Source organism: Leptonychotes weddellii, chromosome 9 (genome assembly GCF_054177405.1).
Source record: "Leptonychotes weddellii isolate Sample4059 chromosome 9, ASM5417740v2, whole genome shotgun sequence".
Taxonomy (NCBI): domain Eukaryota; kingdom Metazoa; phylum Chordata; class Mammalia; order Carnivora; family Phocidae; genus Leptonychotes; species Leptonychotes weddellii.
This window is the reverse complement of record NC_138377.1, coordinates 91,289,035-91,315,280: the sequence shown is the minus strand read 5'-3', so window position 1 is coordinate 91,315,280 and position 26,246 is coordinate 91,289,035. Positions and strand designations below refer to the sequence as shown.

The 26,246-nt window shown below is 43.5% G+C and overlaps 1 protein-coding gene across 1 annotated transcript in view; it reads right to left on the bottom strand.

The window, feature by feature from the left end:
• The window catches only part of TLN2 (talin 2), a 408,095-nt gene that overhangs the window by 176,312 nt on the left and 205,537 nt on the right, over positions 1-26,246 (bottom strand). The window contains exons 4-9 of the mRNA XM_081831869.1: positions 17,848-18,019; positions 15,887-15,984; positions 14,530-14,659; positions 13,154-13,306; positions 11,105-11,247; positions 9,159-9,286 (exon numbers count right to left, since the gene is read on the bottom strand). Coding sequence (XP_081687995.1) covers positions 9,159-9,286; positions 11,105-11,247; positions 13,154-13,306; positions 14,530-14,659; positions 15,887-15,984; positions 17,848-17,983 — 788 coding nt within the window. The 5' untranslated portion in view covers positions 17,984-18,019. The remainder of the gene's footprint in view (positions 1-9,158; positions 9,287-11,104; positions 11,248-13,153; positions 13,307-14,529; positions 14,660-15,886; positions 15,985-17,847; positions 18,020-26,246) is intronic.

Genomic DNA, 26,246 nt, shown 5'->3' with positions numbered 1-26,246 from the left:
ACGTGCATACAAGTGAAATCTGTCAGCCTTCTTTGAGAAAACGGGTCAGACTGTCAAGCCTGTTCCGCAATTCTTCTCTTAATTAAGCAAGCTCTGGCCAAGCAAAGTCCCCCCCACTGCCTCCTTCGGTATTCCCACTTGAATATGGCTATGTTAACACTTGAATAATGTGTTACTCTCCTCCAAATCCTACCCCTGGCCTTTTAAATGACACCTTTTCTGAGTGCAGTAATAATAGACCCTCCACTTCATGGAGAGGGTGGGCTAGTCCAAGCTCTTCTCCCCGAAGAGCTATGGGAGGTTGGAAGTGTGCAGCCAGCAGATTCTTCTCTCATGAGCCCCACTTCTGCTCTGGCCAAGTCAGCTGTATTTGTTCTGAACTCTTGCTGCTGGCTGAGCGTCACATGATAATGCAATAAACCAACAGAGCCCATAAACTGCTAACATAGGGGGGAAAAAAAAGAAAGAAAGCTACTGAATACTTAAGAAAGGTAAATATTTCCGAAAGTTATTAGATGTGAGACCACTGCAAAATACTGAAAAGAAAAAAAATCATGAAAATCTAAAAATAGTTTCACCCTCAGACTGCTCCAGGATCGTCTTTAAATTTGCTCTTAGATGATGTAGTTCATACAAGGAAAATACAGAACCCCAACCAGGGGATCCACACCAAGAAAAAACTTTGGTCTTTCATCAAAAGATTAGCAAGTAAATGTATAAGTTGAAAGTTTATTTACAGGGTTTCACAAAGGTAGATATCACAGATTCTGTTATTTCATTTTTTTTTTAAGATTTATTTGAGAGAGTGAGCGTGTGCTCATGCACTCTGGGGGTGGGGGTGTGGGGTGGGGGGTGGTGGGCAGAGGGAGAGAGAGAATACTGAAGCAGACTCCCCGCTGAGCAGGGAGCCCAACACAGGGCTCCATCCCAGGACCCTGAGATCATGACCTGAGCCTAAATCAGGCGTTGGCCACTCAACTGACTGAGCCACCCAGGTACCCCTTAAATTCTGTACTTTAAATGTCTTTTTGGATTATCCACAGTCTAAGCTGTGTTGATAGAGGATTTCTACTATCAACAACTGCTGTTTATTGAAAGTCAAACACTGTTCCAGGTACTTTACATGTATAAGTAGATTAATTAAATTCTGACAAAAGCCCATGGAAGAAAATATCCCATTTTATACATGGAACATGAGGTTCAGACATGCTATATTGCCCGCAACCTAGCTACTCAACACTCTGGTCCCTCCAAGCTATCCTTTACTCAAAACACATAATATGTGATCAGTATTTCGGAACCTTCAGATAAAGAATAAGACAAGAGAAATAGCCAGATAGTGGTAAAAATTACCGTAAGAGCGGCAATTTTTTAGAAATGTCCAGAAGCCATTAAATGAAAGAAGGGGAACTTAACACATTTGGGGGAGCAGTGTCTAGATTCAAATCTAGGTATTCACAAAACCTCATTTTCTTATATAAAATTAAAGCTGCTTGTTCAAGTACTTCTAAAAGAGGGGTCCTCAAGACGTTCTGTGGTCTGGCAAGAAGTATACAAGTATATGAGAGTCAGCTACAATTTTGGGAAATGTGAACTGCTTCTCATCTGTCCCAGAGTTGCCACAAGGACATGTCCACAGGCAAGCCCCCACTTCTCTGAGCTGGTGTTTACCCAGCAAGAGTGGAGGCTTGGAGGGGAGAGAAGGTGAAGAGATATAGCAGGGACCGTGTCACCCACAGGACACTGGAACACTCAGATTTCCTGAGCCCAGCCTTCATGGCCAGTCACCAAATGACCAACAATAACGTCTCAAATGTGATATCATGTAAGCGGTCCCAGGACCGGCAGCATCAGCTCTACGTGGGAACGTGTCAGAAGTGCCAAGCTTCAGGCTTCGTCCCAGACCAGCTGAGTGAGAGGCTCTGGAGGTGAGACCCCACAGTGTAAACAAGCTCTCTAGAGGATTCTGATGTATGCTGGAGTTGGAGAACCATTAGCACACTGGGCTGAAAGCTCAAGTGATGGATTCAGACACACCTGAATTAGAAGCCAGACTCAAAGATGAATGTATCTGTACGATGGAGGGTACTAGTGATGTCCTGCCTAACTGTGGAGACGATGTGAGAGGAAAGAAGTATCTGTCAAGCTGGGAAACACTTAGGGTGAGGAGAAGTGGAGAGCGAAGATGGCATGGGGGACACTCGGAAAGGGTTTGAGGACTTAATGTCAGCCACACAGCAGTTCTGGGCTCCCGAACCAATCCCAGTGCCCTTTGGTCTAAGGACGGGAACCCATGCAGAGGCTCAGGGGTAGCTTGGGGCTAGATCAATTCAGTGGTGCCTGGTTTGAAAGTTCTGGAGTCTGAAAGCAGTTAGGGAGGTAGGCACCAACTTTAGGAAGCTGCTGCTAGGGGCGGGGAGTTAAGGCACCACTGGACGGTCACAGCCTCCTCTAATGGGAGAGCCCTTGGTTGTCAGGTGCACAGGACAGAAGCAAACAATCAAGAAACCGGTGGGTCGTAGTGGTGAGGAATAGGAGGTAAAGCAGAGCCGATGAAAAACACAAGCTGAAATAACTCCTTCTCCATCAGTTTGAAAATACGATCTACAGCCAAATTATTCCAAAGACTAACTCTAAAGTAGGAATAGGAGTTTGAATAAACGCCAAGAGAAAAACTGACTCAAGGCCTCCTACTGTGTCAAAAGCTTTGCTTGTTGACAAGAGAATTATGTTCAGTTTGTGGTGAAAAACTTCCAAGTCCACTCTGAATTCTTCAACAGAGATTCATAGATCAGGTTGCTTTGTTTTCTCAGTAGGACACATCCACGGCACATGCTGACAGGACAACCAGCTGTGGTCAATAAGGCTGAGAGGGGTCCTCAGCCTGCGCCCCACCTGCCTGCACCCAACCACTGGGTCATACCCCTGCAGCAGACAGAGCCAGGAACACTTGCTGTCTGAACTCCAAGGCCTGTTAATTTTGCCTTTGCCAGATGTTAGAGATCCAGCCTCAGTGAACACAAGCTTTTATCATCTCAGACTATTTACAACTGTTTTTAAAAATTGTCAGTTGTGGAAACATTAGAAATAGATCCTATTGTCATATTTGCTTTATGATTGCTACCCATTTTTAAAGAAATAGAGATTACAGATTTAGCTGAAGTCCCACACCATCCTTCTTTCTCTCCCTAACTGTACTTTCTTGTAGTTTTCATGCATATTTGATTATGTTCCTACTTCTCCTTGTACCTATAAACATATTCTGTTTCTCTTTGTATTTTTAAATTCAACATTCATTTTTTGAAATGTCTTGTTTCCTCTGTAAAGTACTTTGATGTTTTCATACACCTAAGTTTGTGCCCATCTAATAGACATGAAATGCTATATTCTTATTGATTTTGCATTTGATTTACTTATGAGGCTGAATATTTTTCCATATCTTTATAAGTCAGTTGAATTTCCTCTTTTCTAAAGTACCTGTTGGTATACTGAGTGATGATTTTCTTTTTTTTTCCTGAGGGACTGCATGCCTGCGCATGCACATGGGGTGGAGAGGTAGGTGGAGAGGGGCAGAGGGAGAGGGAGAATCTTACATAGGCTCCATGCCCAGTGCAGAACTCGAACTCGAACTCACAACCCTAAGATCATGAGCTAAGCTGAAATCAAGAGTCAGTCGCTTAACTGACTGAGGCATCCAGGTGCCCCCCTTTGTTTTCTTTTCAATAATTTCTGGATATTAGCTTGTTCTTCGTAGTATGTGTTGCAAACATGCGAATTTCTTCTTCTACACTTTGGAGCTTCACTCTTAATTTGGTAATATATTTTGCCTATTATTTTAATTTTAATAAAGCAGTTTATCAACCTTTAGAACGCTTATCACCCAGCATCAGTAATAGAGTATTTTTAATTACTATAGCTTTATAAGAAATTGGGTATTTGTGTGAGTCCTTCAATTAGCCTTGGTCTGAGTCCAGACTAGTGCATAGTAATTTTTTAACAGTTTTATTGAAATATATATATTATCTTCTAAGTTTTTATTTACTGAAGTATAATTAACATAAAGTATCCTTTTAGTTTCAGATATACATCAAGTGATTCGGTATTTTTATACATTATAAAATGACCCCCACAATAAGACCATCTGTCACCATACAAAGTTATTACAATATTATTGACTATATTCCCTATGCTGTACATTACATTCCTATGGCCTATGTACTTTGTAACTGAAAGTTTGTGTATCTTTAATCCCCTTCACCTATTCCAATTCAACAATGGAAGAAAACAAAAATATCAACTCAAAGAGATACATGCACCTCTATGTTTTACTGCAGTATTTACAATAGCCAAGATACAGAAGCAACCCAAGTGTCCATCGATGGATGAATGGTTCCAGAAGATGTCATGAACAACAGAATATTATTCAGCCATAAAAACAGAATGAACTCTTGCTATTTGCAACAACATGGATGGATCTAGAAGGTATTATAACTAAAAGAAAGACAAATACCATATGATTTCACTTATATGTGTATTTGCTAAAAAGCAAATACACACACGCAACAAAACAAACAGACTCATAGATGCAGGAAACAAACTGTTGGTTACCAGAGAAGGGACGGGTTGCGGGGTAAGCAAAATAGGTCAAGGGGGTCAAGAGGTACATATACCTTTTAAGATTTGTTTTTCTCATTACTTGATATGTGGGATTGTGATTAGAATTGAACTGAATTTATAGACAAATATGAATTGCTTTTGTGACATTCAGCCTTCCTATATATTAACATAACAAAACACTCCATTTATCCAGATTTTCATTTATGTTCTTCAATGAGCATTATATATATATATATACCTGTAGGTGAGTATGAATACGATTGTTTGGACCTAGGTGGTGATAAGCAGTTATATATTTATCTCTTTTCCAGAGACTTTACTCTTAGTAGCTCTAAGAAGTTTCTCTGTAGATTGAGAGGATTATATGCAGATAATCCTATCACCTGCAAATAGTGACAGTTTCAGTTTTCTAATCCTGAAATTATTCATCTTTTTCTTTCCTCATGTTGTATTTTACTTATTATCTGCCTCTCTGCACTAGAATGTAGGTTCCACAAGGGCAGAAATGTTTATGTTTTTATATTGCTCTATCCCCAGTGCCCACAAGGCAGGCCATAAATTGTTCAATAAATGTTACATCCCTAGAAGAAAGTAGTTGTAACCTGCAGTTACCTCTAAATACATGTCATGTTGGACTCAATGTTTTATTAACTTTGGGGAGGGCATCTCTATTCAGTTTAAACATTTTCCATGGTCTATATTCAGTTTTGGTATTTGATTCTGCTAGTTCCAAATTAAGGTGAGGAGGTTTTTTAAATTTTCTTTCCTTCTATTCTCTAAAATAACTTGAGCCTAGTTTTCACTTGTTGTTTTGTAGGGTTTATTTTAAACTGATAGGCAATTTCTTTCAAGATTAGAGATATACTCAGATTTCCTGATCACCCATTTTGTGCCAATTTTCAATTTTTTTGGCTGCAAGCTTTCAATTCATTCTGATTTTTAAAATCTCTTTATCTGAAGCTCTGTCCTATTTTCATTACCTATAATGTTTATATTTTGCCTTTTTCTACTTCTGCTTTTTTCTTGATCAAACTTACCAGAGATTTACATATTAATTTTTCCAAAGCAGCAGCTTTGGGTTGTGTTGATTCTGTGATTTTATTTCATTACTTTCTCTTGACTAAAATATTTTCTTTATTTTCCTCTTGTTCTAATTATCACTGAGGAAAGTATGTTAAATTATTCCACTAAAATTGCATATGTGAAATTCTCCTTATATTGTATCTTTCCTTTAAATATTTTAAAGTAGTATCACGTGCATATAGGTTCATAATTTGTCATCCTGGCAAATTAGTCTATCTTTATAATGACCTTTTCTGTTTCTACTTAGATTTTCTTTGTCTTACAGCCTATTTTCTGTGATATTAAATACAGCTTCTCCAGTTTTAACTAGTTTCCTGGGACATCATTTCCTATATGCCTTTACTTTAAACTTTCCTCTGTCCTTAAAATGTAGGTATGTCTTTTAGAAATAGTATAGAGCTGGACAATGTGAGAACCTTTATTAATAGCTGGATTTAGGGGCGCCTGGGTGGCTCAGTTGGTTAAGCGTCTAGCTTCAGCTCAGGTCATGATCCCAGGATCCTGGGATGGCGCCCCATGTCCTCGGGTTCCCTGCTCAGTGGAGAGCCTACTTCTCCCTCTGCCTCTGCTCCACCGACCCCCACCACCACTCATGGCTCATGCACACTCTTTCTCTCCCTCTCTCTCAAATAAAACCCTTACTAAAAAAAAAAAAAAAAAAAAAAGGAGCTAGATTTACTTTTATTTGCTATGATGCCTAATATTTAGAAGTCTTTCTCTTATTTGTACATTCTATGTACCATACTTCCGGGTTTGTTTCCACAACCCACCCTTCTCAACTCCTATTGTATTGGTCACATTGTTTGTATATCCTCTCCACTCCTCCCCAGCACTGGTTTGGAAGTTACACAATCTATTTCTGTTCTTTTAAGCTGCGAATCTTCACAGCTTTGTAATCATTGGTCAAAGCCTTCTATGGATCTTATTGTTATCAAAGAAGATTAGATGCACTGATCAACTTTAGACCTTAAATCAAGTGTATGTGATAAAACTGAGGACCACTCCAGGCAATGGGTATAGAGCGTTCACCGTATAATTCTTTCAGCATTTTGTGTGTTTGATTTTTTTCATAGTAAAATATTGGGGGGTGATAGACATTGGAGAGGGTATGTGCTATGGTGAGCACTGTGAATTGTGTAAGACTGTTGAATCACAGACCTGTACCTCTGAAACAAATAATACATTATATGTTAAAAAAAAAAAAAAGAAAGAAATAGAAGAAGAAGAAGATAGCAGGAAGGGAAGAATGAAGGGGGGGGAATCGGAGGGGGAGACAAACCATGAGAGACTATGGACTCTGAGAAACAAACTGAGGGTTCTAGAGGGGAGGGGGTGGGGGGATGGGTTAGCCTGGTGATGGGTATTAATGAGGGCACGTTCTGCGTGGAGCACTGGGTGTTATACGCAAACAATGAATCATGGAACACTACATCACAAAATAATGATGTAATGTATGGTGACTAACATAACATAATAAAATTAAAAAAAAAAAAAGGAAGGATTTGATCACTTTTTCAAGTGATACACAGTCAGAGAAATGTGACCCCGTCATTTTGTTTTAATTAAGAGGAGACGAGTATCCTCAGGAAGTTTTACCTGTACAATACATGCAATAAGGTATACAATTAAATATCTACATAAAATGAAAATGCCTCATTACCTAGACTAGATTTGGTCTAATTAAAAAGTAAATCAAATTCATACGGAAAAATAATTGCCACTAGGCATAAGAAGCTTCCTTTAATTTGGAATCTGAGTAAGGATACACATACCACCAGAGGCATGAGCCTCATACCATAATCTCAGAAAAAAGGAAACTGACTGAATACGATTGTGTAACCCTGGCTGGCTACCACAGATTAAGACAGGGGGCATTTTTAGTGGGGTATAGGTATGCAGCATTCCACAGGGCCCCCAAACTGCAGAAGACTCTATAAGGGTAATACCAGCGCTCTGATACCGTCTGGAAGCCCCACACAGGTAAGCCATCTGGGGTGTCACAGAACAGAGCAAGGCAAACTGCGCATGGTTCCTGCAGGAAGGAAGCCAGACTGACTGGGTAGAAATGGGCCCTGAGGAACACTTGGCCATATGACTTATTTGGAGAATACAGAACCAAGTCAGCGACAGGACATATGTAGAGCCGTTCTCTGCACAGTTTATCGTAGGCCAAAGCATCACTTTGGAAAGGCTCCTTCGGATTCATTCAACCCAAGGGTAGAGGGTTTTTGGGTAACAACTCAGTTTAGAACCATCACCATGCTGGCCAAGCACATTTGCTGCCAGGGAAGAAGTTAGATTTTCTTCTTACTCTAGGGCCTATGCTGGTCCCAATTACTTTCCACCAAAGTGAAAGTGGGGTCAAGGGCCAAGTAGACACTTATGTTATCCTCGTCCCTCAATATACTTGGACATAATGCAAGTGATGCCCTACTCAACACGTTTCAGGTTGACATATCCTCCAGAAAAGGGACGTCTGCCCCCAGCTGGCATTCAGCTCAGGTCCCACCACCAAAGCTTCTACAGGTTACACTCTAGGTCACAGCAGGCTATTGGTCATGTCAAGACACTCTGTATATTTGCTGGGGGGGGGTGTTGGAGGGGGCTCATTCAAATGTTTCATCTGCCCTAAGAGGAAGCAGAAGAAAGAAAAGTGTTGGGGGAGAAACAGGTAAAGGAATGTTACCAGAGGAAGAAAGAGACAAAACTCTTGGAGAAGCTGATCAAAACAGAGGGCAAGATCACTTCAAAGAAAAGCAGCCTATGTGTGGCTGGGCCTGTCCTGTTGTGTATTTCTAGGAAATCCAGCCCTAAGGCTCATGTTCTGTGAGGCCATGATATATCTGTAGGGTTGCTTTCTCTTAAATCTCCAAGAACTGAGCTCTCCCCCAAAACACCCCATCATTTTCTGCAAGTGAACCAAAGACCAGATGTATGCAAAAGCGAAGTATGTAATGTGTACCCCACCCTTTCAGAGCAATGAAGAATTCCTAAGATTGTAATAAGGAACGTGAAGCTCTTTTACGCTCTCTTGTTCTAAAAAGGAGAGTCTTGAGAAGAAATTAAAAATGACAAAATCTGGCCTAATGTGAAGAAGGAATGTTCTAATGGGAAGAGATTTCAGAAGATGGAGGTCCTGAGTTCCTCAACTCCAAAGATATCCCAGGACAGACTGGACAATGTCTTGGCAGGTGCAACAAATTCTGTGGTCGCCATGGAATCACCCTCTGCCAGAACTTGGAGCACTAACCATCACAGTCCTTCCAATGTTGAATTCCCAGGCCTTTTTGCTTTCTCCAAGGTCCACAAATTTGGTCATATACTCAACTGAGACAGAGCGAACAACCTCAGAACTGATTACAAATAGGATATAGGGTATGTATTTTATGTAGCTGGCTCAAAAATAAATAGTGAAAAGAAGAGGCGAGAAGAGGAAAAAAACCCAAAAGATTACTTACTCTAAGAATCCGGGTTTGTGTTTATGTTCCACATGAGGTCCAAATTGTATCTGGGCTTGAAATCCTCCAAACTCACAAGCTTTCTCGAAGGAGACAGGGTGGGAGCCATTCAGGATATCATCCCGAGCCTGAAACACAAGAGGAAGCGAAAAGCATCAGGAGCTTGGGGGAACCACGCATACTCTCCAGGGACACGTTCCTGCATCTGAACGCACCCTCTCTGTGGGGCAAAGGGAAAGTGCCAGCCAATGGGGACACACTCAGGACACTGCAGGTCACTGTAGCACAGTAGGATTAAGGCAGAAGGAAAACAAGTCCTCCCCCCAAACTGCCTATAGATAGAAAATATCAGCAGTATCCAGAATATTAAAACTAAAGCTTCAATATCTAGGAAGGTAGAAGTGAGCATGAAAAATAAAGAGGCAAAGGGAAATCCTTGTGATTCACAATATACTTCTTCTGTCCCTAAATCATTAAAGCTAACAGAAAAATTACCTAGAGGTAAAATCAACCCAATCGTCATCCCAAGATAAAAGCCAATGTAATGTAAGGTGGTGGCATGGGAAGAGAGATGGACAGACAATAATAACTCAATACTACAGCCATGTAAGGGAAATAAGCAAAATGCACAATGCTCGAATGAGGAATGCACGGTGTCTAAAGTCCTTCTCCCGGTTCCTGATCCACCACTTCTGTTGCTATCTATTCTTCTGTCTTTTCTTCCTCCAGTTCAATGACCCCCAGACCACTCTCCTGCAGATACTCTAAGCGATGGCTCTGTGACTTAAACCAACAAGCATTTTCTTAGTGCCTGGCTATCTTCCTTCCTTCTGCCTCCTGGCCCTCCTCCCTCCATGCCATTCTTGTACCCACTAACTCAGGGGTTAGCAAACATTTCCTGTCAAAGGCCAGAGAGTAAACATATTAGACTTTGTGGGTCATGCTGGCTCTGTCGCAACTACTGAACTCTGCCACTGAAACACGAGAAACGCCACGGACAATAAGTAAACAGTTGCATGATATGGAAAGGGTTTACCCAACAAACCCTTTCATTCATGCAAACGAATGAGCTGTGTTCTAATAAAACTTTATTTACAAACACAGGGGATGCCAGGGCAGCATTTTGCTGACCTCCGCATTATTTCCGAGGGCAGATAAGTAAATAAATAGAAGGAGAGGAAAGGGAGGGAGGGAAGGAAAGGATAAAAGAAGAAAGAGCAGGATTTCCTTGAGCTGAAAAAAAGCCTGGGGACCATCTGGTACGAAGCCAACGTCTTACATATTGGGAAACTGCAAACTCTGAGAAGTTAAATGACTTGTCTGAGTTTCAACAATAGGTTAATGGTGAAGACATAAAAGGTTATGAAGAGACTATCTTTCAGGTAATGAGAAATGTGGATTTTCTTTCTTTTTTTTTTTTTTTAAAGATTTTATTTATTTATTTGACAGAGAGAGACATAGCGAGGGAGGGAACACAAGCAGGGGGAGAAGGAGGGGAGAAGCAGGCTTCCCCGCGGAGCAGGGAGCCCGATGCGGGGCTCGATCCCAGGACCCTGGGATCACGACCTGAGCCGAAGGCAGACGCTTAATGACTGAGCCACCCAGGCGCCCCGAGAAATGTGGATTTTCTGACCCACATTCACTTGTATCCTAGGACACCAGCGAAGAGAGCTTTAGTGCAGTGGTGAGCCCGTTAAGTGCCTCAAGGCAGAGATAGAGTACTGGCCAGCAGGTCTCAATCTGGGAGGCCAAAGAAAGGCCCTCCTTTCTTCGTGGAACATCAGTCCGTACCACAGCCAAGCACGTGAGGAATCCCTCAACAGTGCCCCCTTGAAACTGTGTGCCAAAAACACCACGGAAGCCTGAGCTGAGCTCCAGCTCACCACAAGCCACAGCCAGGAGCTTCCTGACTTCTCACCACCCTCAGTGAGCATTAAATGCTGTACCTGAACATAAAGCAAGTTCAGCTGCACGGGGTCTCTTGAGTCCACATTCTGATCAGAGTAGAAGAACTTCCGTCTAAGTAGCAACGTTTCGTGTTCATCTACTCCTTGTTCTCTGAATGTTCGGCTGTGATCCAGCCAATTTACTGCAACACAACAAGACAGATGAAAGAGCTGTATGTATTCTTCCTCTTGGTTTGAAGGGATTTATCAAAAGAGAAGTGCATTTCTGGAATGCTGATATTCAGTTAGTTACTTATATTAAAACTGTGCTTTTTAACTTTGCAAAATTATTTCACATACACCATCGTGCGCCATATGACCCACCAAAACACACCTGAGAGAAAATTCCCAGCCATTCCTAAAGTTTGTTAAGGCCCCACAATCAATTTTTAACACGGGGGGAAAGAAAAATTAATGATTTATGCCAAGACAACCACGTTAGCATTTTCCTTTAAGTCAACAGTGGATACTTCAAGTCTCATTGCATGAAATAATTTATAAACTGAGCATAATGAGTTACCTCCACCTGTAAGCAGAAAAGAAGAAGAAAACAGAAGTAATGGGGGGGGGCAGTGGGGATAAGGGGTTGGGGGGAAGCAGGACAGGACACTAAGGGATCAGGGATGGTAGAACCCTGCCCATGGCCCAGCCTGGACCTCATTCAGAATACGCTCACCTGTTATCTGGGTGCACAGGAATGGAGCACCCCTCTACACTTTCCACAGCTCTCATTCCCATACTCCTCCCTGGGCTTAACACACACATTGTGAGTAAGTAAGTATTACAAGCCTCACTGGATTCTAAGCAACTTCAGCACAGGGAATGTGTGGGAGTGATCTCATCTCCCACGGTACCTGGGAGAGTATCATGCACATTATAAAAATCCTTGGGATTTGTCTACCACTGTCTCACTTGGAAAGAAGTATGTAACTGGAAATCAAACGAGGCAGAAAGAAAATAAAAAGAATGAAGAAAGGGTCAGAGGAAATGAAAGCCTCACTAAGGATCAATAAACATAATGACCATGATAACATCTTCCCAATGCAGCAGCAAGAACAATGAAAGAGCGAGCCTGGGAAGGTCTATATAACTGTGCATGAAGGGGGATGTTGGGCAACCAGGTGCACATAGCATACTTTGGGGACACATGGGGTGTAGATAAGGGCTTTTCCAAATATTAACTGTGTGGTCACAGAAGAGGACTTTCCTATAATCAGTGTTTTGTAACCTCTAAGGAAATAATGGATCTAGGCAATGGTCATCAATGGCTTTTAACATCACAAAATAGGAGACAACCAAATACAACTTTCTGACGGAAGTACACAACACCACATTAGGAGTCTTTACTTAAAAAACAGACACATACACATGAATCTGATCAAGTTTCCAGATGTCAGGAATTAAAAGAGACAGGAGTATGTGCTAGAGGACAGCACAGTCAACAAAATCCAGACTGTAGAAAACTCCATACAAATAACAATCTGCTTTCTTCTTCCCAGAAATTCCGAGAGGGGGAGAAAAAAGAGATGGAGGGGAAGTTTGAGACAAAAACAGGTAAGCGTCACTTCATCTAACCTTATTTGGACCCCAGTTTAAACCAATCATTAGCTTTTTTAGAAGACAGTGTGAACATAATTTATATATTTGATATTAAGAGATTACTTTTTTTAGGGGTGAAATAGCACTATAGTCTGTTTTTTCCCTTAGAAGTCTTTTAGTGCCACAGACCAACAGCCAACAGAAAACTCCTGCCCAGGGTCATGTACGTGAAGGGAGGGGAGTGAGGCCTGGCCACACCTGCACCTGGCCCAAGCTCCCTTCCTTTTTTTTTTTTTTTAAGATTTTATTTATTTATTTGAGACAGAGAGAATGAGAGAGAGAGAGCACATGAGAGGGGGGAGCGTCAGAGGGAGAAGCAGACTCCCCGCCGAGCAGGGAGCCCGATGCGGGACTCGATCCAGGGACTCCAGGATCATGACCTGAGCCGAAGGCAGATGCTTAACCAACTGAGCCCCCCAGGCACCCCCCAAGCTCCCTTCTGACACTCACAGTCATCATCCGTGTGGAGCTTGGCCTTCAGCTTCTCCATCTTCCTCTCGTCTCGCAATAGAGTCCTGTCTTTTTTTAGCGTCCCAGTCCCTTCCTCTTTCTTTTCTTCAATCGTTTCTTGGATTAAAGAGTACTCTTCATAGTTCGTTATTCCTAAAAGTATAAATTAGGTTATAATTATCAGTGATGACACTGCTGTCACTCCTTCCAGCCGGGGGCCTGTGATACTCCGAGGAGTCCCGGTAGCACAGGACAGAAAGAGGCTTTACAAAGGTGAGGGTCAGGGGGCCACCCAGGAGCACACATCAAATAACTCTGGCCAAAAACAAGGTTTCTCAGCTAATTAAGCCATGTTCAAAATGTCACATTCAATTCTCCTAATTTTCGAGAAACAAGCACAGAGTAGAGATCATGCAGAACAAGGCAAGACAGGGTCAAACAAGAAGTGGCTGAAGCAACTGGTCTTCCTTTGCGTGGAGAGAAGACTAAGAGAGGCCAGGACACGTTTTCCAAATATTTGAAGGGCTTCATGCAGAAAGGAGATGACTAGAAGCTACAAGAAGAAAAGTTGTATGGCCATCAATTGTACAGTCGTCCCTATCAGTCTTCAAGGAAATACTGGATGTCATTGATGCTTATACACAATCTCGGTCATGGACAAGAAACTGAATTATAGGATTCCAAACATATTTTCAATTAAAAAATTCCTTTTGGGGGTGCCTGGGTGGCTCAGTCGTCCCTATCAGTTTTCAAGGAAATACTGGATATCATTGATGCTTATACACAATCTCAGTCATGGACAAGAAACTGAATTATAGGATTCCAAACGTATTTTCAATTAAAAAATTCCTTTTGGGGGTGCCTGGGTGGCTCAGTCGGCTAAGCGTCTGACTCTTCAATTTGGCTCAGGTCACGATCTCAGGGGCCTGAGATCCAGCCCTGCATCAGGCTCTGCACTCAGTGGGGAGTCCGCTTGAGATTCTCTCTTTCCCTCTGCCCCTCCCCAGCTCATGCTCGCTCTCACGTGCCCACGCAGGCGTGCTCTCTCTCTCTAAAGTAAATATATAAATAAAATCTTTTAAAAAAAATTCCTTTGGCTTTTGTGCTTGCTTCGGCAGCACATATACCAAAAAAAAAATTCCTTTGGCTTTTGAAAGAGAAAATCTCTCAATTTCGACTCAGTGAGATGTTCAAGTGTTTCCAATACCAGTTGGCGGGGTTGCATTATCTAGGGAATAGCAACACTGTCTTAGGATTGGACAGAAATCAGTGGCTAGGACACATTCAAGATTGGCAAATCACCAAATGGGGGTGAAACAACAGGTGCGTAATTAACAACAAAACAAAAACTGGAACCTCGGCATGGGAATGCTCACCTATCCTGCTGCAAATAGTAACCAGGAGTTCCCCAACGGTCTTGGAGTCATCCACCATCACTGTTTTCACGGATCCATCCAGCATCCGGATTTTCTGAGGTCTCTGTTTCTTCTTATATTCCAAAATATCCTACAGCAAAACCCCACAAAATTTTCATACAACTTGATAAACCAGGTAATCAACTTGGACACTTTTCTTTAAAAAAATGAATTTTCCCTAGCACACTCTGATTTTCTCCTTCAAAGTTTTCATGAGATTTTTGCCACTAAAACAGAAACCCCAGTGCTAAGTAACTGCTTCCAACAAGCTTTCTTAAAATCTGATGGTGAAATTACCTCCGAACAAGTACTGTTTATAGCTTACAATTCTTGAAAACTAACCTCTGTAAACTTAAAGTAGCTTATGCCTTCCTGAAAGTCTGTGGATGATCTGCTTTGATGAGAACTAGCAGAGGAAAAATCCTACTTACCATTGAAAAAGACAGTAGTGTGCTTCTCCAATTATCTTATGGTTACAAGCAATTTTTAATATAGATGTCACGAAGGAATATATAATACCCCCCGTAACTCTTTATAGTGGTGGTATGCCACAAAGGTGATTTTTGCAGTAATGGCAAGATGAAACAGGGGTAGTAGGTTTGGAAGTTACTTTTAAATAGACTTTTTTTTTTTTTAAACTACATTTAACAACAGAATTATGAATGGAAAATTAATTGGTACCACATAATTCACTCTCACTTTATGGAATACTGACCAATCAGGTATGTGCATTCCATATACTAAAACCCAGTATCTTCAAGGTTAAGCTGAAGACAATATTTAACACTTCTTTACTCATTACCTCTAATTCCAAACACAATCACTTTTTGTTGTCGCTGATTGTTATCAAGCTTGCATCTCATATGGACTTTCCTTTACAAAAACAAAACTGATTTATATTCAATCGCTGACTACCTTTAGGATCTTCTTGTTTTCCCCTCTAATCTACCCTTACTTTTTATCATTAGTCACCAGGATACTTCCTATATCCTTACAGAAAGACGCTCTATCTTATCCCCTAGCTACCAAGTGCAACCACGGCATGTGCAAAGAGCTGAACACACTAACCCCAAGCTGCTTTAATTATTCTGTGGAGTTTCAAGAATTTGGACTGCCAATATTTCCTCTTACTACCTGGACAGCCCTTACAAAGTCAAAACTAGGAATAAGATGCCCTTGGAGCAAAACAGATTGTTGGGTCTCCCTTTTTCTCTAAGGCATAATAGGATGTTGGCTTCTAGAGAAGGCCCACAGACAAGGTGACAAAACAAAACAAAAACAAAAACAAAAAAAACCAAAAATGACATCTACAACATACCCCATTTCGCAACATGTAGTAATCCAGTGTTCTGCCTGCTTCCAGCCAAATTCCTTTCCTGGGGTCTTCATCCGAGAGAAACAGCCCATAATCAGAAGCTGGGAGATAAAGAGAAGAGAGGATAAAAGACAGAGTGCCGCTGAAGCCATCACTGACTTCCAAGCCCTGAGTCTGCTGACCTGGCCGGATGTGGGCATTCTCCTGCATTAGACAGGTTTCGTTTTGACAACACGAGCAAGCCAAGGGGTAAAGCAGAAGAGGTGAAATGAGGCCTGAGCTGCAACGTCAACACCCACAGAGAAGGTTCGTGATTCTTAAAACCAGTAGGCAGCAGCTGTGTCTACACGTTAGGGAAACACCAAAACCAGAACAGCCCAAATTTCTAATTTCTGAATTGGACTTTGTTCCCTATCACTTGCTATATAAAAACCTGGCAGAGAAGCCATGAAGAAGGACAAGAGGGGCCATGGAGAAACTAAGGAAGTGACCACTTAAGCCCAAGGCCACTTAGGCAAAGAGGGGCCCATGGAGCCTTTACACTTTGAATAATCCCTCCATCATCCCAAAACAGCATTACAAAAGGCAAGCAGGAGGGCCCAGGAAGATGAAGCCGCTCTCCCCCACCCCACTAAATTATGAATATAATTGGAGAATAAAACTCTGTGTTCGCCATAGAAATCCCTTAGTCTGATCAGGAAGTACAAGAGCATGGTGGCAGGAGAAAAGCAGTATCATTTCCTGTCTAAAGATTCTATCTTGGGGCATCCGGCTGGCTTAGTCAATAGAGCATGCAACCCTTGATCTCGGAGTCATGAGTTCCAGCCCCATGTTGGGTGCAGAGATTACTTAAATAAATACGTCTTTAAAGATTATAAATAAATAAATACAATTAAAGACTTCTGTCTTCCTGAATGTGATTCAAGGTAACCTCAGAAACCCAGGTGAGGGTCTGAGCTCCTGTTTCTTAGAAAAACAACTTCAAGATCTAGAAAGGTTTTGATTTTCACCAGAGCCAAACAGCAATCTAAGCCAGAGAAATTTTTTTAAATCTGGGAGAAAAACAGTAGCAGGCAAGACACCAGAAATGACTGGATAACCAGAATTTAGAGCAAGGGTAGGAATGTGGGATAACTTTGTTATTCTACATTACCCAAAAATAAAAATAGAGTGTTTTAAATAATTAATTCTTTTAGACCAAAAGTTTGGCAGTTTTGTGACATCTTTTTGAGAAGATCAATGCCTATCTCTAAGATTCTCATACTTCCCATTTTTAAGTTAAGTTTCAGCCCATTTTCACAGTACAGGCTTATTAATTTGAGGGTAATCCCAATTTCTCAAGTGCCAATCAAACACTAAATAAAGGAAGAAAATGTAGGGAGAAGAGAGAGGGCAATTGAAAATAAAAATTCTATGAATGGCTTTTGTTTAAACTCAGATTAATAGTGGTCAGTGGTTTAAACAAACAGGAAACAAAACATAGATTCATAGATGCTCCCCACCCCCTTAAGGGTTTGATCAAGTTTATAAAGCCCCTTCAAAGTAACTGAAATATAAGGCTTGCCCTGCATCCTGATGGCAGTTCCAGCCTGCCTCAGCCTGCGTGTATGGAAAACAGGGCTCAGGGTATACAAATGCGTAACTGTTGGAGTAGCTTCATTCGTACTTTATAGGGCAAATGAGATGACATATCAAAAAGTGACCTGTAAACTGTAGAGAGCAATGCTGAGGTATGGAAGGGTCAGGACGATGGGCATCACAATGATGACCCAGTGGCAGCTGTGGCCATTGTCAGCACAAGCCTCACTAGGGAGGTAAGTAGTGTGCAGGATAAGAAGGCATTTCATTTGAAACATACACACACTGGTGCATCTGGGTACCACTCAGACCGTCTGTTTCCTTAGCTACTAAGCAAAGAACATACAAACACGTTTCAAGAAGCCAGTGAATAACCAATGGCCTACCTTGGCCAGTTTGTGCCTCCGGGACCCGTTCCCGAATGACTCGACATGCATCGTACACGGCTGTAGATGGTTCAAACTGCATGGTCTTCACCACATTGCAGTGGCGGACACAAATCTTTAAGGACAGGGCCACCATTTTCCTAAATGATTTGAAGATCCTCACTTAGAATGTCTGGAAAACACACAGAGACAAACGGTGATATTCGTAATAGTCTTGAAAAAACTGCTAGACTTTAAACCAACTTTAAGTAATTGAAAGAATAAAATAGCAATTAAAGTGAATGCTTTGGATAAAAACACAAATTAAAAGATTTTAAAAATGTTAAAATAAAACAAGAGCATCTAGACTCAGGGTTAACATTATCACAGAATGGCAAGTAGACTCTCTAGGGAGGAAGGATCTATGGAAGTTCACCAATTTTATAGTTCACCATATTTACAGGCATATTTAACTCCTTCTCAATGGTGCTCCCTACTTTGGGTTTCTAACAGGGGATCATCAGTGTGAGAGGCAGAGAGCCTTGGGCACCACAGCCACCTCCTGAAGATGCTTCTGTTAGCAGCCTCAGTGCCCCAGCTCTCTCCCCACAGCTCCTGGGGACAGGAGGAAGCATGAATGCCCTCCCAGATGCTCCTCAGGGCCAAAGAGTTCCACCTCATCATGTACCAGAAGACAGCATCTGGGCCCAACTCCAACACGAGGATCCTGTGTAAATCCAAGCAAGGCCCTCTGGCCACTCTGCTTCAGTTTCCCCACAAGAAGCCACAATGGTAACAGCCCTGTATAATTCATAAAAGAACCAAACCCTGAGGGGTTATCAATGGGAGCCCAATGCCCAGTTTTAGAAAGTACACAGGTTTAGGCTAGGTTTTATTTCATAAATGACTTCTTTTTAAAACCTAAGTCCAAAAACTTAGTCCATTTCCTTTGAGTTGGTGGCTTATGGCTTATTTTGACGACCTGCTCTCTTCTGTGAAACTTAGCCCTCAACCCAGGCCAGCCTCAGTCAAATGCATCTTCCTCAGGCACAAGAGAGAGGACACTTCCCTGCACCTGACACAGACCCAGCTGACTGTCATCCTGGCAAACAGAACAATGCACTTCAGAATTAGGAGCTATTAGAATCCCAGCACTGTATCAATAACATAAACCACAGGAATTTCAAGTTCTCATCCTTTCTTATCTTTTCTTAGAGAGCCCACAGGTAGTGAACCTGAACCCCAGCTGCCTTGATGCCCCCTTCCCACTTAAGAATGCAAATGCTAAGAAGCAATGAGGTGATCAAGAGGCAGAGAGGGCCACAGGCTGACCAGGCCCAGGGAGTGGGTGCCTGTGGGGCATCACTTCTTCACATGCTTGATTCATTGCCAGCTTCTTAACAACAGGTGACTGGGTCAACTGCATACAGAGGACATTTTTAAACAGACGTTCTGGAGTCCATGGGCAGTGTATACACACAGCTGCATGGAGCAAACATTTAGGCTGTCCAACTATAAAGTCATTTTGACCTCCACTTACAGTCTGAATGAATTGCCTGTGAAAATGTTTCTTGAAAAATGTCAAGATACAGTTCTCAATAAATAACAGCAGTGTTCACTGGGAATCTTCCCCAAATCGAATCAATTTACTACAGCCTAGGCAGTGGCTGGACTGTTGACATGGCAGAAGGGTACAAAATATCCAGGGATTTTCCACCTATAATATCAAGGACTTTTAAGGTGATAGATGAAAGGGTCTACCCAACTCTGTTTTTATAGGCATATTTAACTGACCAACTCCCCCATTTGGGAAAAACTTAAACTCTAGACAACAATTGACAAATTTACTGTAATGTAGAGATCACTGCATGGAACAGTCTATCCCCCTGGGGCTGGTGACAATTATGAGGTTTCCTGAACCACGGAGATCAGGAGCATGACTGGGGGTAACAGTCAGTGGTAAAGACCATGGAACTCTGTCACAGGTGCCATTTATGGAATGCACCAGAGAGGATGGGATGGTTAATCTCTTCCATTCCCTGGGAATAGGAAGGATTTTAAGTGCCCCTGCACGAAGGCTGCCCTTCCCAGGCTAATAACTGGACTTTCCGCAGAGCAAATTAATGGTGCCTCTAGCCAAGCCTAGAGAGATTCCATCAAAGGGAAATACAGAGCCATGACATGGGGCTGAAAGCAGAGTATCAGAGCAAGACCGTAAACACTGGAGCTCAGAAGGTAACAGAAGACACATAGCGGGGGAGAAAGGGGCAAGTGGATCAGCAGGGAGCAGACAGAAGCAAGACCAGACAAAACCTAGGCCTGTGGATCAACAAGAAACACAGGAGAGAAACCCAGAGATTTAGGAAGCAGAAGAAGAGAAGCAGAATATACACAGCAGTGAAGGAAAATCTCTATCCAAAACAACAGGGAAAATGAAGAAGCCCGTGACGGAGGTGGGTGGGGAGGGGAAGCTGCTAGAGGCGCAAGTTTTGGGGTAAAAAATTCTCTGAGTTTTTTAGGGTATATTCAGTGGGGAGGTAGAACAGGGTCAAATACAAAGCAGGACACATAATGTTCGGGGGAGCTCATCATCTTTCAATCCTTGGGACTAGAAAGATCATCTAGGGAAGTGAGCAGAGACCTGAGGACGGAGTCCTGGGACAATGTTCTAAACTCAGGACAAGAAGGGACTGGCAAGGAGGCCTAGCGGTAGGTGAAGGAGGAGAACCAAGAGAGGGTGGGCCCAGAAGAAGGTGCACTGAGCAGGAGGGAGAGAGCATCTGTGCTATGTGCTGATCACAGCCCAAGGAAGATGAGGGTGGAGATACCATTGAACCTGGCAGGGAGGCCCCTGGTAGCCAAGGTAAGCAGCAGCCATCAGAGTGGGGGAAGCCAGAGTAGCAGTTTCAGGAGAGAGAGGAGGGGGAGGGGCCGGCAGAGCAAGTACAGACTTGTCTCCCTGTCTCTTGAGGAGGCAGGGCCAGAGGAACAGGCCTTGGCTCCGACGTATGCCCTTCAGGCTTTTTACCCAGAAGTAGGTAACGTGTAGTTGCTACAAACTCCGTATCTACACAGATACAGTACAGACACGGTTTCCACCTGATGATGGCCCCAGAGGCAGTCCCAAGACAGCTCAGTGCCCTTCCCGGAGGCAGGAGCCTCAGCGTGCATGATCTCCATTCTGGGCCTGAGAGAGGAGAGGAGTAGGCAAGACCATTCAAGGGAAGGGCGCTGGCCTGGGAAGGAGTCTGGGGTCCAGGTTCATTCCCAGGCCTGCCAATGCCTTGGGCCTTTGGGCCTGTTTTTTCTCCCCCTTCTGCTCTTCAGAGAGCAGGGGGCGACTGGGTCCCATGAAAGGGATGTTTGGCCAACTATTCCCACGGGATTCCCTTGTCCCCTCCTCATAACATCTCACAGGGGAAGCCACAGAACAGAGACAACTATGCTTAGCTCAAAGTAGACATTCAACATAAGGAGGGACACCGGAGATTCACTGCAAGATTCATGTTCTCAACTTTCCTACCACCTCAAATGTTACAACATGGCCCATGTAATACAGCAAAACCAAACCACCAAAATAAGTCCCTCTCAGAGCACTGCTCAGTGATCAAAGACTAAAAAGGCTCCAGTGTCGTCTTCTTACTCCTGGCTCTCAGTGTTCCCAGTATGAAGCACGAAACAAGACCTAGGATTTCCTTTGTGGGAATATTTTAAACATGCAAATTAGGTACATAATAATGTTAATAAACTACAAGGTTATACATCCGTATGTCTGTAAAAGACACGGTATTTTAATTTTTATCATGCAAGAAGATCGTCCACACAAGCAAATCTCAATGAGGTCTGAAACCAAAGTACATGGTGATTTAACCATTATTCCACAGGAAACACGGCACTGAGCTGTTTCTAGCCCCACACACAGCACAGTGACATACTTGCTAAACAGGTGCTGAAACTAACGGTCCTGACTTATGGCAAAAAGATCATAGGATCAAAGCAGATAGGAACCTAGATACGTCAAATAAAAATGGGTATGTGTTTTCAGCTCTTATGAGAAGTCTCACTACACATCCACTAAAGCCCTGAGAAAATCATGTAGCTTAGACAACACACTGTGATAAAGACTAATGCTCTGCTCCCTCTCCAGTGAGATGTTCTCAGGCCACTGGTGCAGCCTGCAAACTGAGCCTCACCTCCACTTCCCTGTACCCTAACCCCCCTGGCTAATCCCTGCCTCTTCAGGCAGGGAGCCTCGGACAGAGGAACAGGTTTCCTTTTTTGGTTTGGCTGCAAGAAGGCTCAAAGCCTACTTACTGCTTTATAGTCTAACCCCTGTCTCTATTTTTATGATCCTATCCTTGTTTTTCTTTTACCCCGATCTGAATGTATGCTATCTTGCTGGATCTTAAGTCCTTTTTTGTTGTGGTTTTGGTTTCTTGCTAAAAGACAAGGTATAAAATTCATAAAACATAGATTATTTTCCTTTCCATAATTTCTTCTCCTTCTGACCATTTTTGTACTGATTTTATGGGTGAAGGTCACCTGGGGCCAACAAGAAACCTTTCTGTGCCATCCATTGTGGCAGATGAGCCAATGGAACCAGTGGTGAAACCCAGACATTCTCCTTCTAAAGTAAACACTTTTCGGTCCTAGGGAGCTGTAAACAGCTCAGGATGGTAGCAGCAGTGTAGGCTGCCCAAGCTCTGGCCAGTCCATCCTGGAACAAACAGGCCCAGCTCAGCCAAGGGCTCCTCCTCACCGAAGAAATGTCCACCATTGGTCAAGATGTGCAACCACCCCTCGGATCTCTGCCCTGACCAGTGAGGGCTGTGAGGTGTTCCAACTCCACTCCTGCCATACCAGTTCATGACTTCGAGCTGGCTGCTTAACTGCAGTCTGCCTCAGTTTCTTCCTCCGCAAAATGGGAGACAATAATAGGCTTAACCTGTAAGGTTACTATAGAAATCATGGGGCACCTGGGTGGCTCAGTCGTTAAGCGTCTGCCTTTGGCTCAGGTCATGATCCCGTGGTCCTGGGATCGAGCCCCGCATCGGGCTCCCTGCTCCGCGGGAAGCCTGCTTCTCCCTCTCCCACTCCCCCTGCTTGTGTTCCCTCTCTCGCTGTCTCTCTCTGTCAAATAAATAAATAAAAAATCTTAAAAAAAAAAATCTATTAACACAGGTCAAAGACACAAAGAAAGTGCCAGGTAAGGGTTTGTTTTACTCATCTTGGCCACAGTGGGTGGAGAAACACTGGAAGCAGCATATTCTATTTAGCTACCATCTGAGCTGCAAAATTCAATTTATTGTTTATTTTACATCTATTATGTAGTAGACACTATCACAGACATTAGGGAGCAAAGACGATCACGATTCCTGTCTAGACAGCACTCCCCTCCTAGTGACCCTGTTCACTGTACAGCGCCTGTGTTCATCCTTATTCAAGTCATTCAACAGGCTTTTTGTAGATGCAGAATTATCCAAGGATGAGCCATGACGCCGAGTGTGTCTGTGGAACAAGGAAGTCCTACACTCAGGCTATCCTCCTGGACGTAGTTCAGATTCCCTTAATCCAAGAGCCTCAGGGAGCAAAAGTGCACCCTCTGGTATGGGTCAGGACTGGCATTAAAGTAGACTCCTGTGCTGGGGCCTGTCAATGAACCCTGCCCAGATGCAACCGAGGAGAGGGGCCATGGGGCTCTGCACACTCCACTACAAGCAGAGGTGTCCTACTCAGCTGACAGGACAACAGGGTCAGGCTACTGTGCTTCAGTGGGAGCCTGCATCTTGAAAAAAGTAAGAACTGCCCACCATCCCTCTCCTCTCTCTTCCTCCAACCACTGGCTCCATTCTGACCCACTGGAAGACCACTGCACCCAATAATGAGGGCTGTACCCGCTCTCCCCTCAGCAGGCAAAATATCGCCCTGATACCAGCATGCATTTTATAACAGGTCAATATAAGGTCAATATAAAACGTGGGCCTGTCATTCGCCTCAATCTCCAGTGAACAATTCTCTCTCTGGAAGAAATGCCCAGGAAGGAGCTTCCCTTGTCTCCACCCTTGACCCGCTCTTCTGCAAGGGAGAAAGGGAATAGCTCAGCTGATAAGTAGAAACCCATCCCATGATGGGGCCATAGCTCGCCAGAGGTGCCTCAGAAGCAAAAGCCAGGGTCTTGCCCTCCATCTGGCTTTCCTGGGCTGTCTGTACTCAGGTACCTTGGGGCTCAGCTCAAACATTCAGAACTTTCAGTATATGATACTTAGCCCACCAGGCACATCCAGGTGTCTATGTGTCACCATCTAGAAGGGTGAGGCAACTCAACTGTTCACTGGGAGCCAGCTGCCTTTGATTCAGGGAGGGATGAGGAGGAGAGAAGGCAGAGTGTCCCATTTCCATCCCACCTGCAGCCAGCTTTATCAGGGAGCCACAGGCCTGCCTTAAGAATCCGCCCCTCCCCCACTGGGCCCCTCACACCTCCCTCTTTCCAACTAGTGAGAGCCCAGAAGGCAGAGTCTGAGTAGAGAGGCTCACCCCCTCACCCCAGTCCCCCACATTCCCAACTCAGGAGGGAGAACTCCAGCTAATCCTAAGCTCAGGGAAAACAGTACATGAATACGACTGATGGGATTTCCTCACAGGGTAACCGCCCACATAGAAAAAGACCAGAATGATCATGCTCCCCCCTTTGCAGCCAGAGCGGGGAGACCAAAAAAGCAGGGAGAACATTCACACAAGGATCTCTCTTTAGTTCTCCTTCACGGAGGCATGGAAAGCCAGGACAATTGCTCGACTCTGCATACCTCAACTCGAAATAATCGTTAAAAGGTCAGGTGATAAAAGAACAGAGAGGAAATGATTAACCACGCACACAGGTGTGAACTCAACAGCAGGTCGGGCATGTCAATAAAAATCCCAGCCAAGAGGTTGGCACCCGGAGCTGCTTTGCAAACCCCCCACATGCCCCTTCACCCACTGGGCTACCGCAGAGGGTTCTCGCCTGTCCCCAGAACACTCACACTAAGACACACATACAAGGCAGTATCAGGAATACATTTGCGGTGACAGGTCTCCCTCCCTCACTGTCCTCCCACAATAAGGACCGTACCGTCACAGCCACTTTTGAATCTCAAGGCCCTAGCACGACGTCTGCCGCACGGTAGATGCTTAGTCCATGTTTGTGGAATTAATATGGACTGCAGGGAAAGACTTAAACAGATTTTTTTCTAAGTTAGTCAGTAGGAATTATCCACCCTAACAGCATGACTAAAGGATGAATGGAGAGCAAACACCCAGCAGGCCCTACTATTTCTACTCATCAACAACCCCAGAAGCTTACCCTCATGGCTTAGGAGATGAAGTTCTCCAGCCTGGCAAATGAGAATCTGGAAAAAGAACCCAGGCTAGAATCAGTCAGGAACACAAGGAGGTTCCCCGAAGGCAGGGACCATGCGCAGTGCTCACTGTATAAAGTACCTGCCGCAGAGAAGGGCTCAGGCTGTATCGAATGCATGGGTGGAGGCCATGTCAGTGGTTCTACCTCCAAGAACAAGCCCACAACAAGGAGTACGGAATGATGGGAAAAGATCTTTGACACTGTTTTCCACTTTCAGATGAAGAAACTGTCATCTTGAGATTAAGTGACCTTCCCAAGGTCACACTGCTAGAAAACCACAACCATACCTTCCGTGCTGCCACAATAATGTGCTATGTACGTGGTATGACTAAAGCCCACCAAGGATCCCTCCAACTTGCCCTCCCATCTCCACTCAGCTCTTGGCATGGGCACAGGAAATTCCACCATGAAGTAGATCATTGGTCATAAACCTTGCTGTACAAGTGGATATTTAGATTTATCACTTACCACCGTCTTACAATGTTGCATTTCAGAACTTCCAGACAAATCGAGAGCTGCCCTTTATTAAAGATGATGCCTGATTACCAGGAAATTCTGAGAAGGTACGCGGTTACTGCAGACCGATTTGGAGCTCTGGCAGAGCTGATAAAGGGCAGAAGAATTGGGAAGAAAACCTGCTCAAAGGAAGGGAAGCAGACACCTATGTGTTTGTAGTGTTATCACTGTGCTGAGAGATGATTTTAATGCACACAAATTTTTTTTTTTTAATTTTTTTATTCTTATATTATCCCCGTACATTGCATCATTAGTTTTAGATGTAGTGTTCCATGATTCATTGTTTGTGCATAACACCCAGTGCTCCATGCAGAATGTGCCCTCCTCAATACCCACCACCAGGCTAACCCATCCTCCCCTCTAGAACCCTCAGTTTGTTTTTCAGAGTCCATCGTCTCTCATGGTTCGTCTACCCCTCCGATTTTCCCCCCTTCATTCTTCCCCTCCTGCTACCTTCTTCTTCTTCTTAACATATATTGCATTATTTGTTTCAGAGGTACAGATCTGA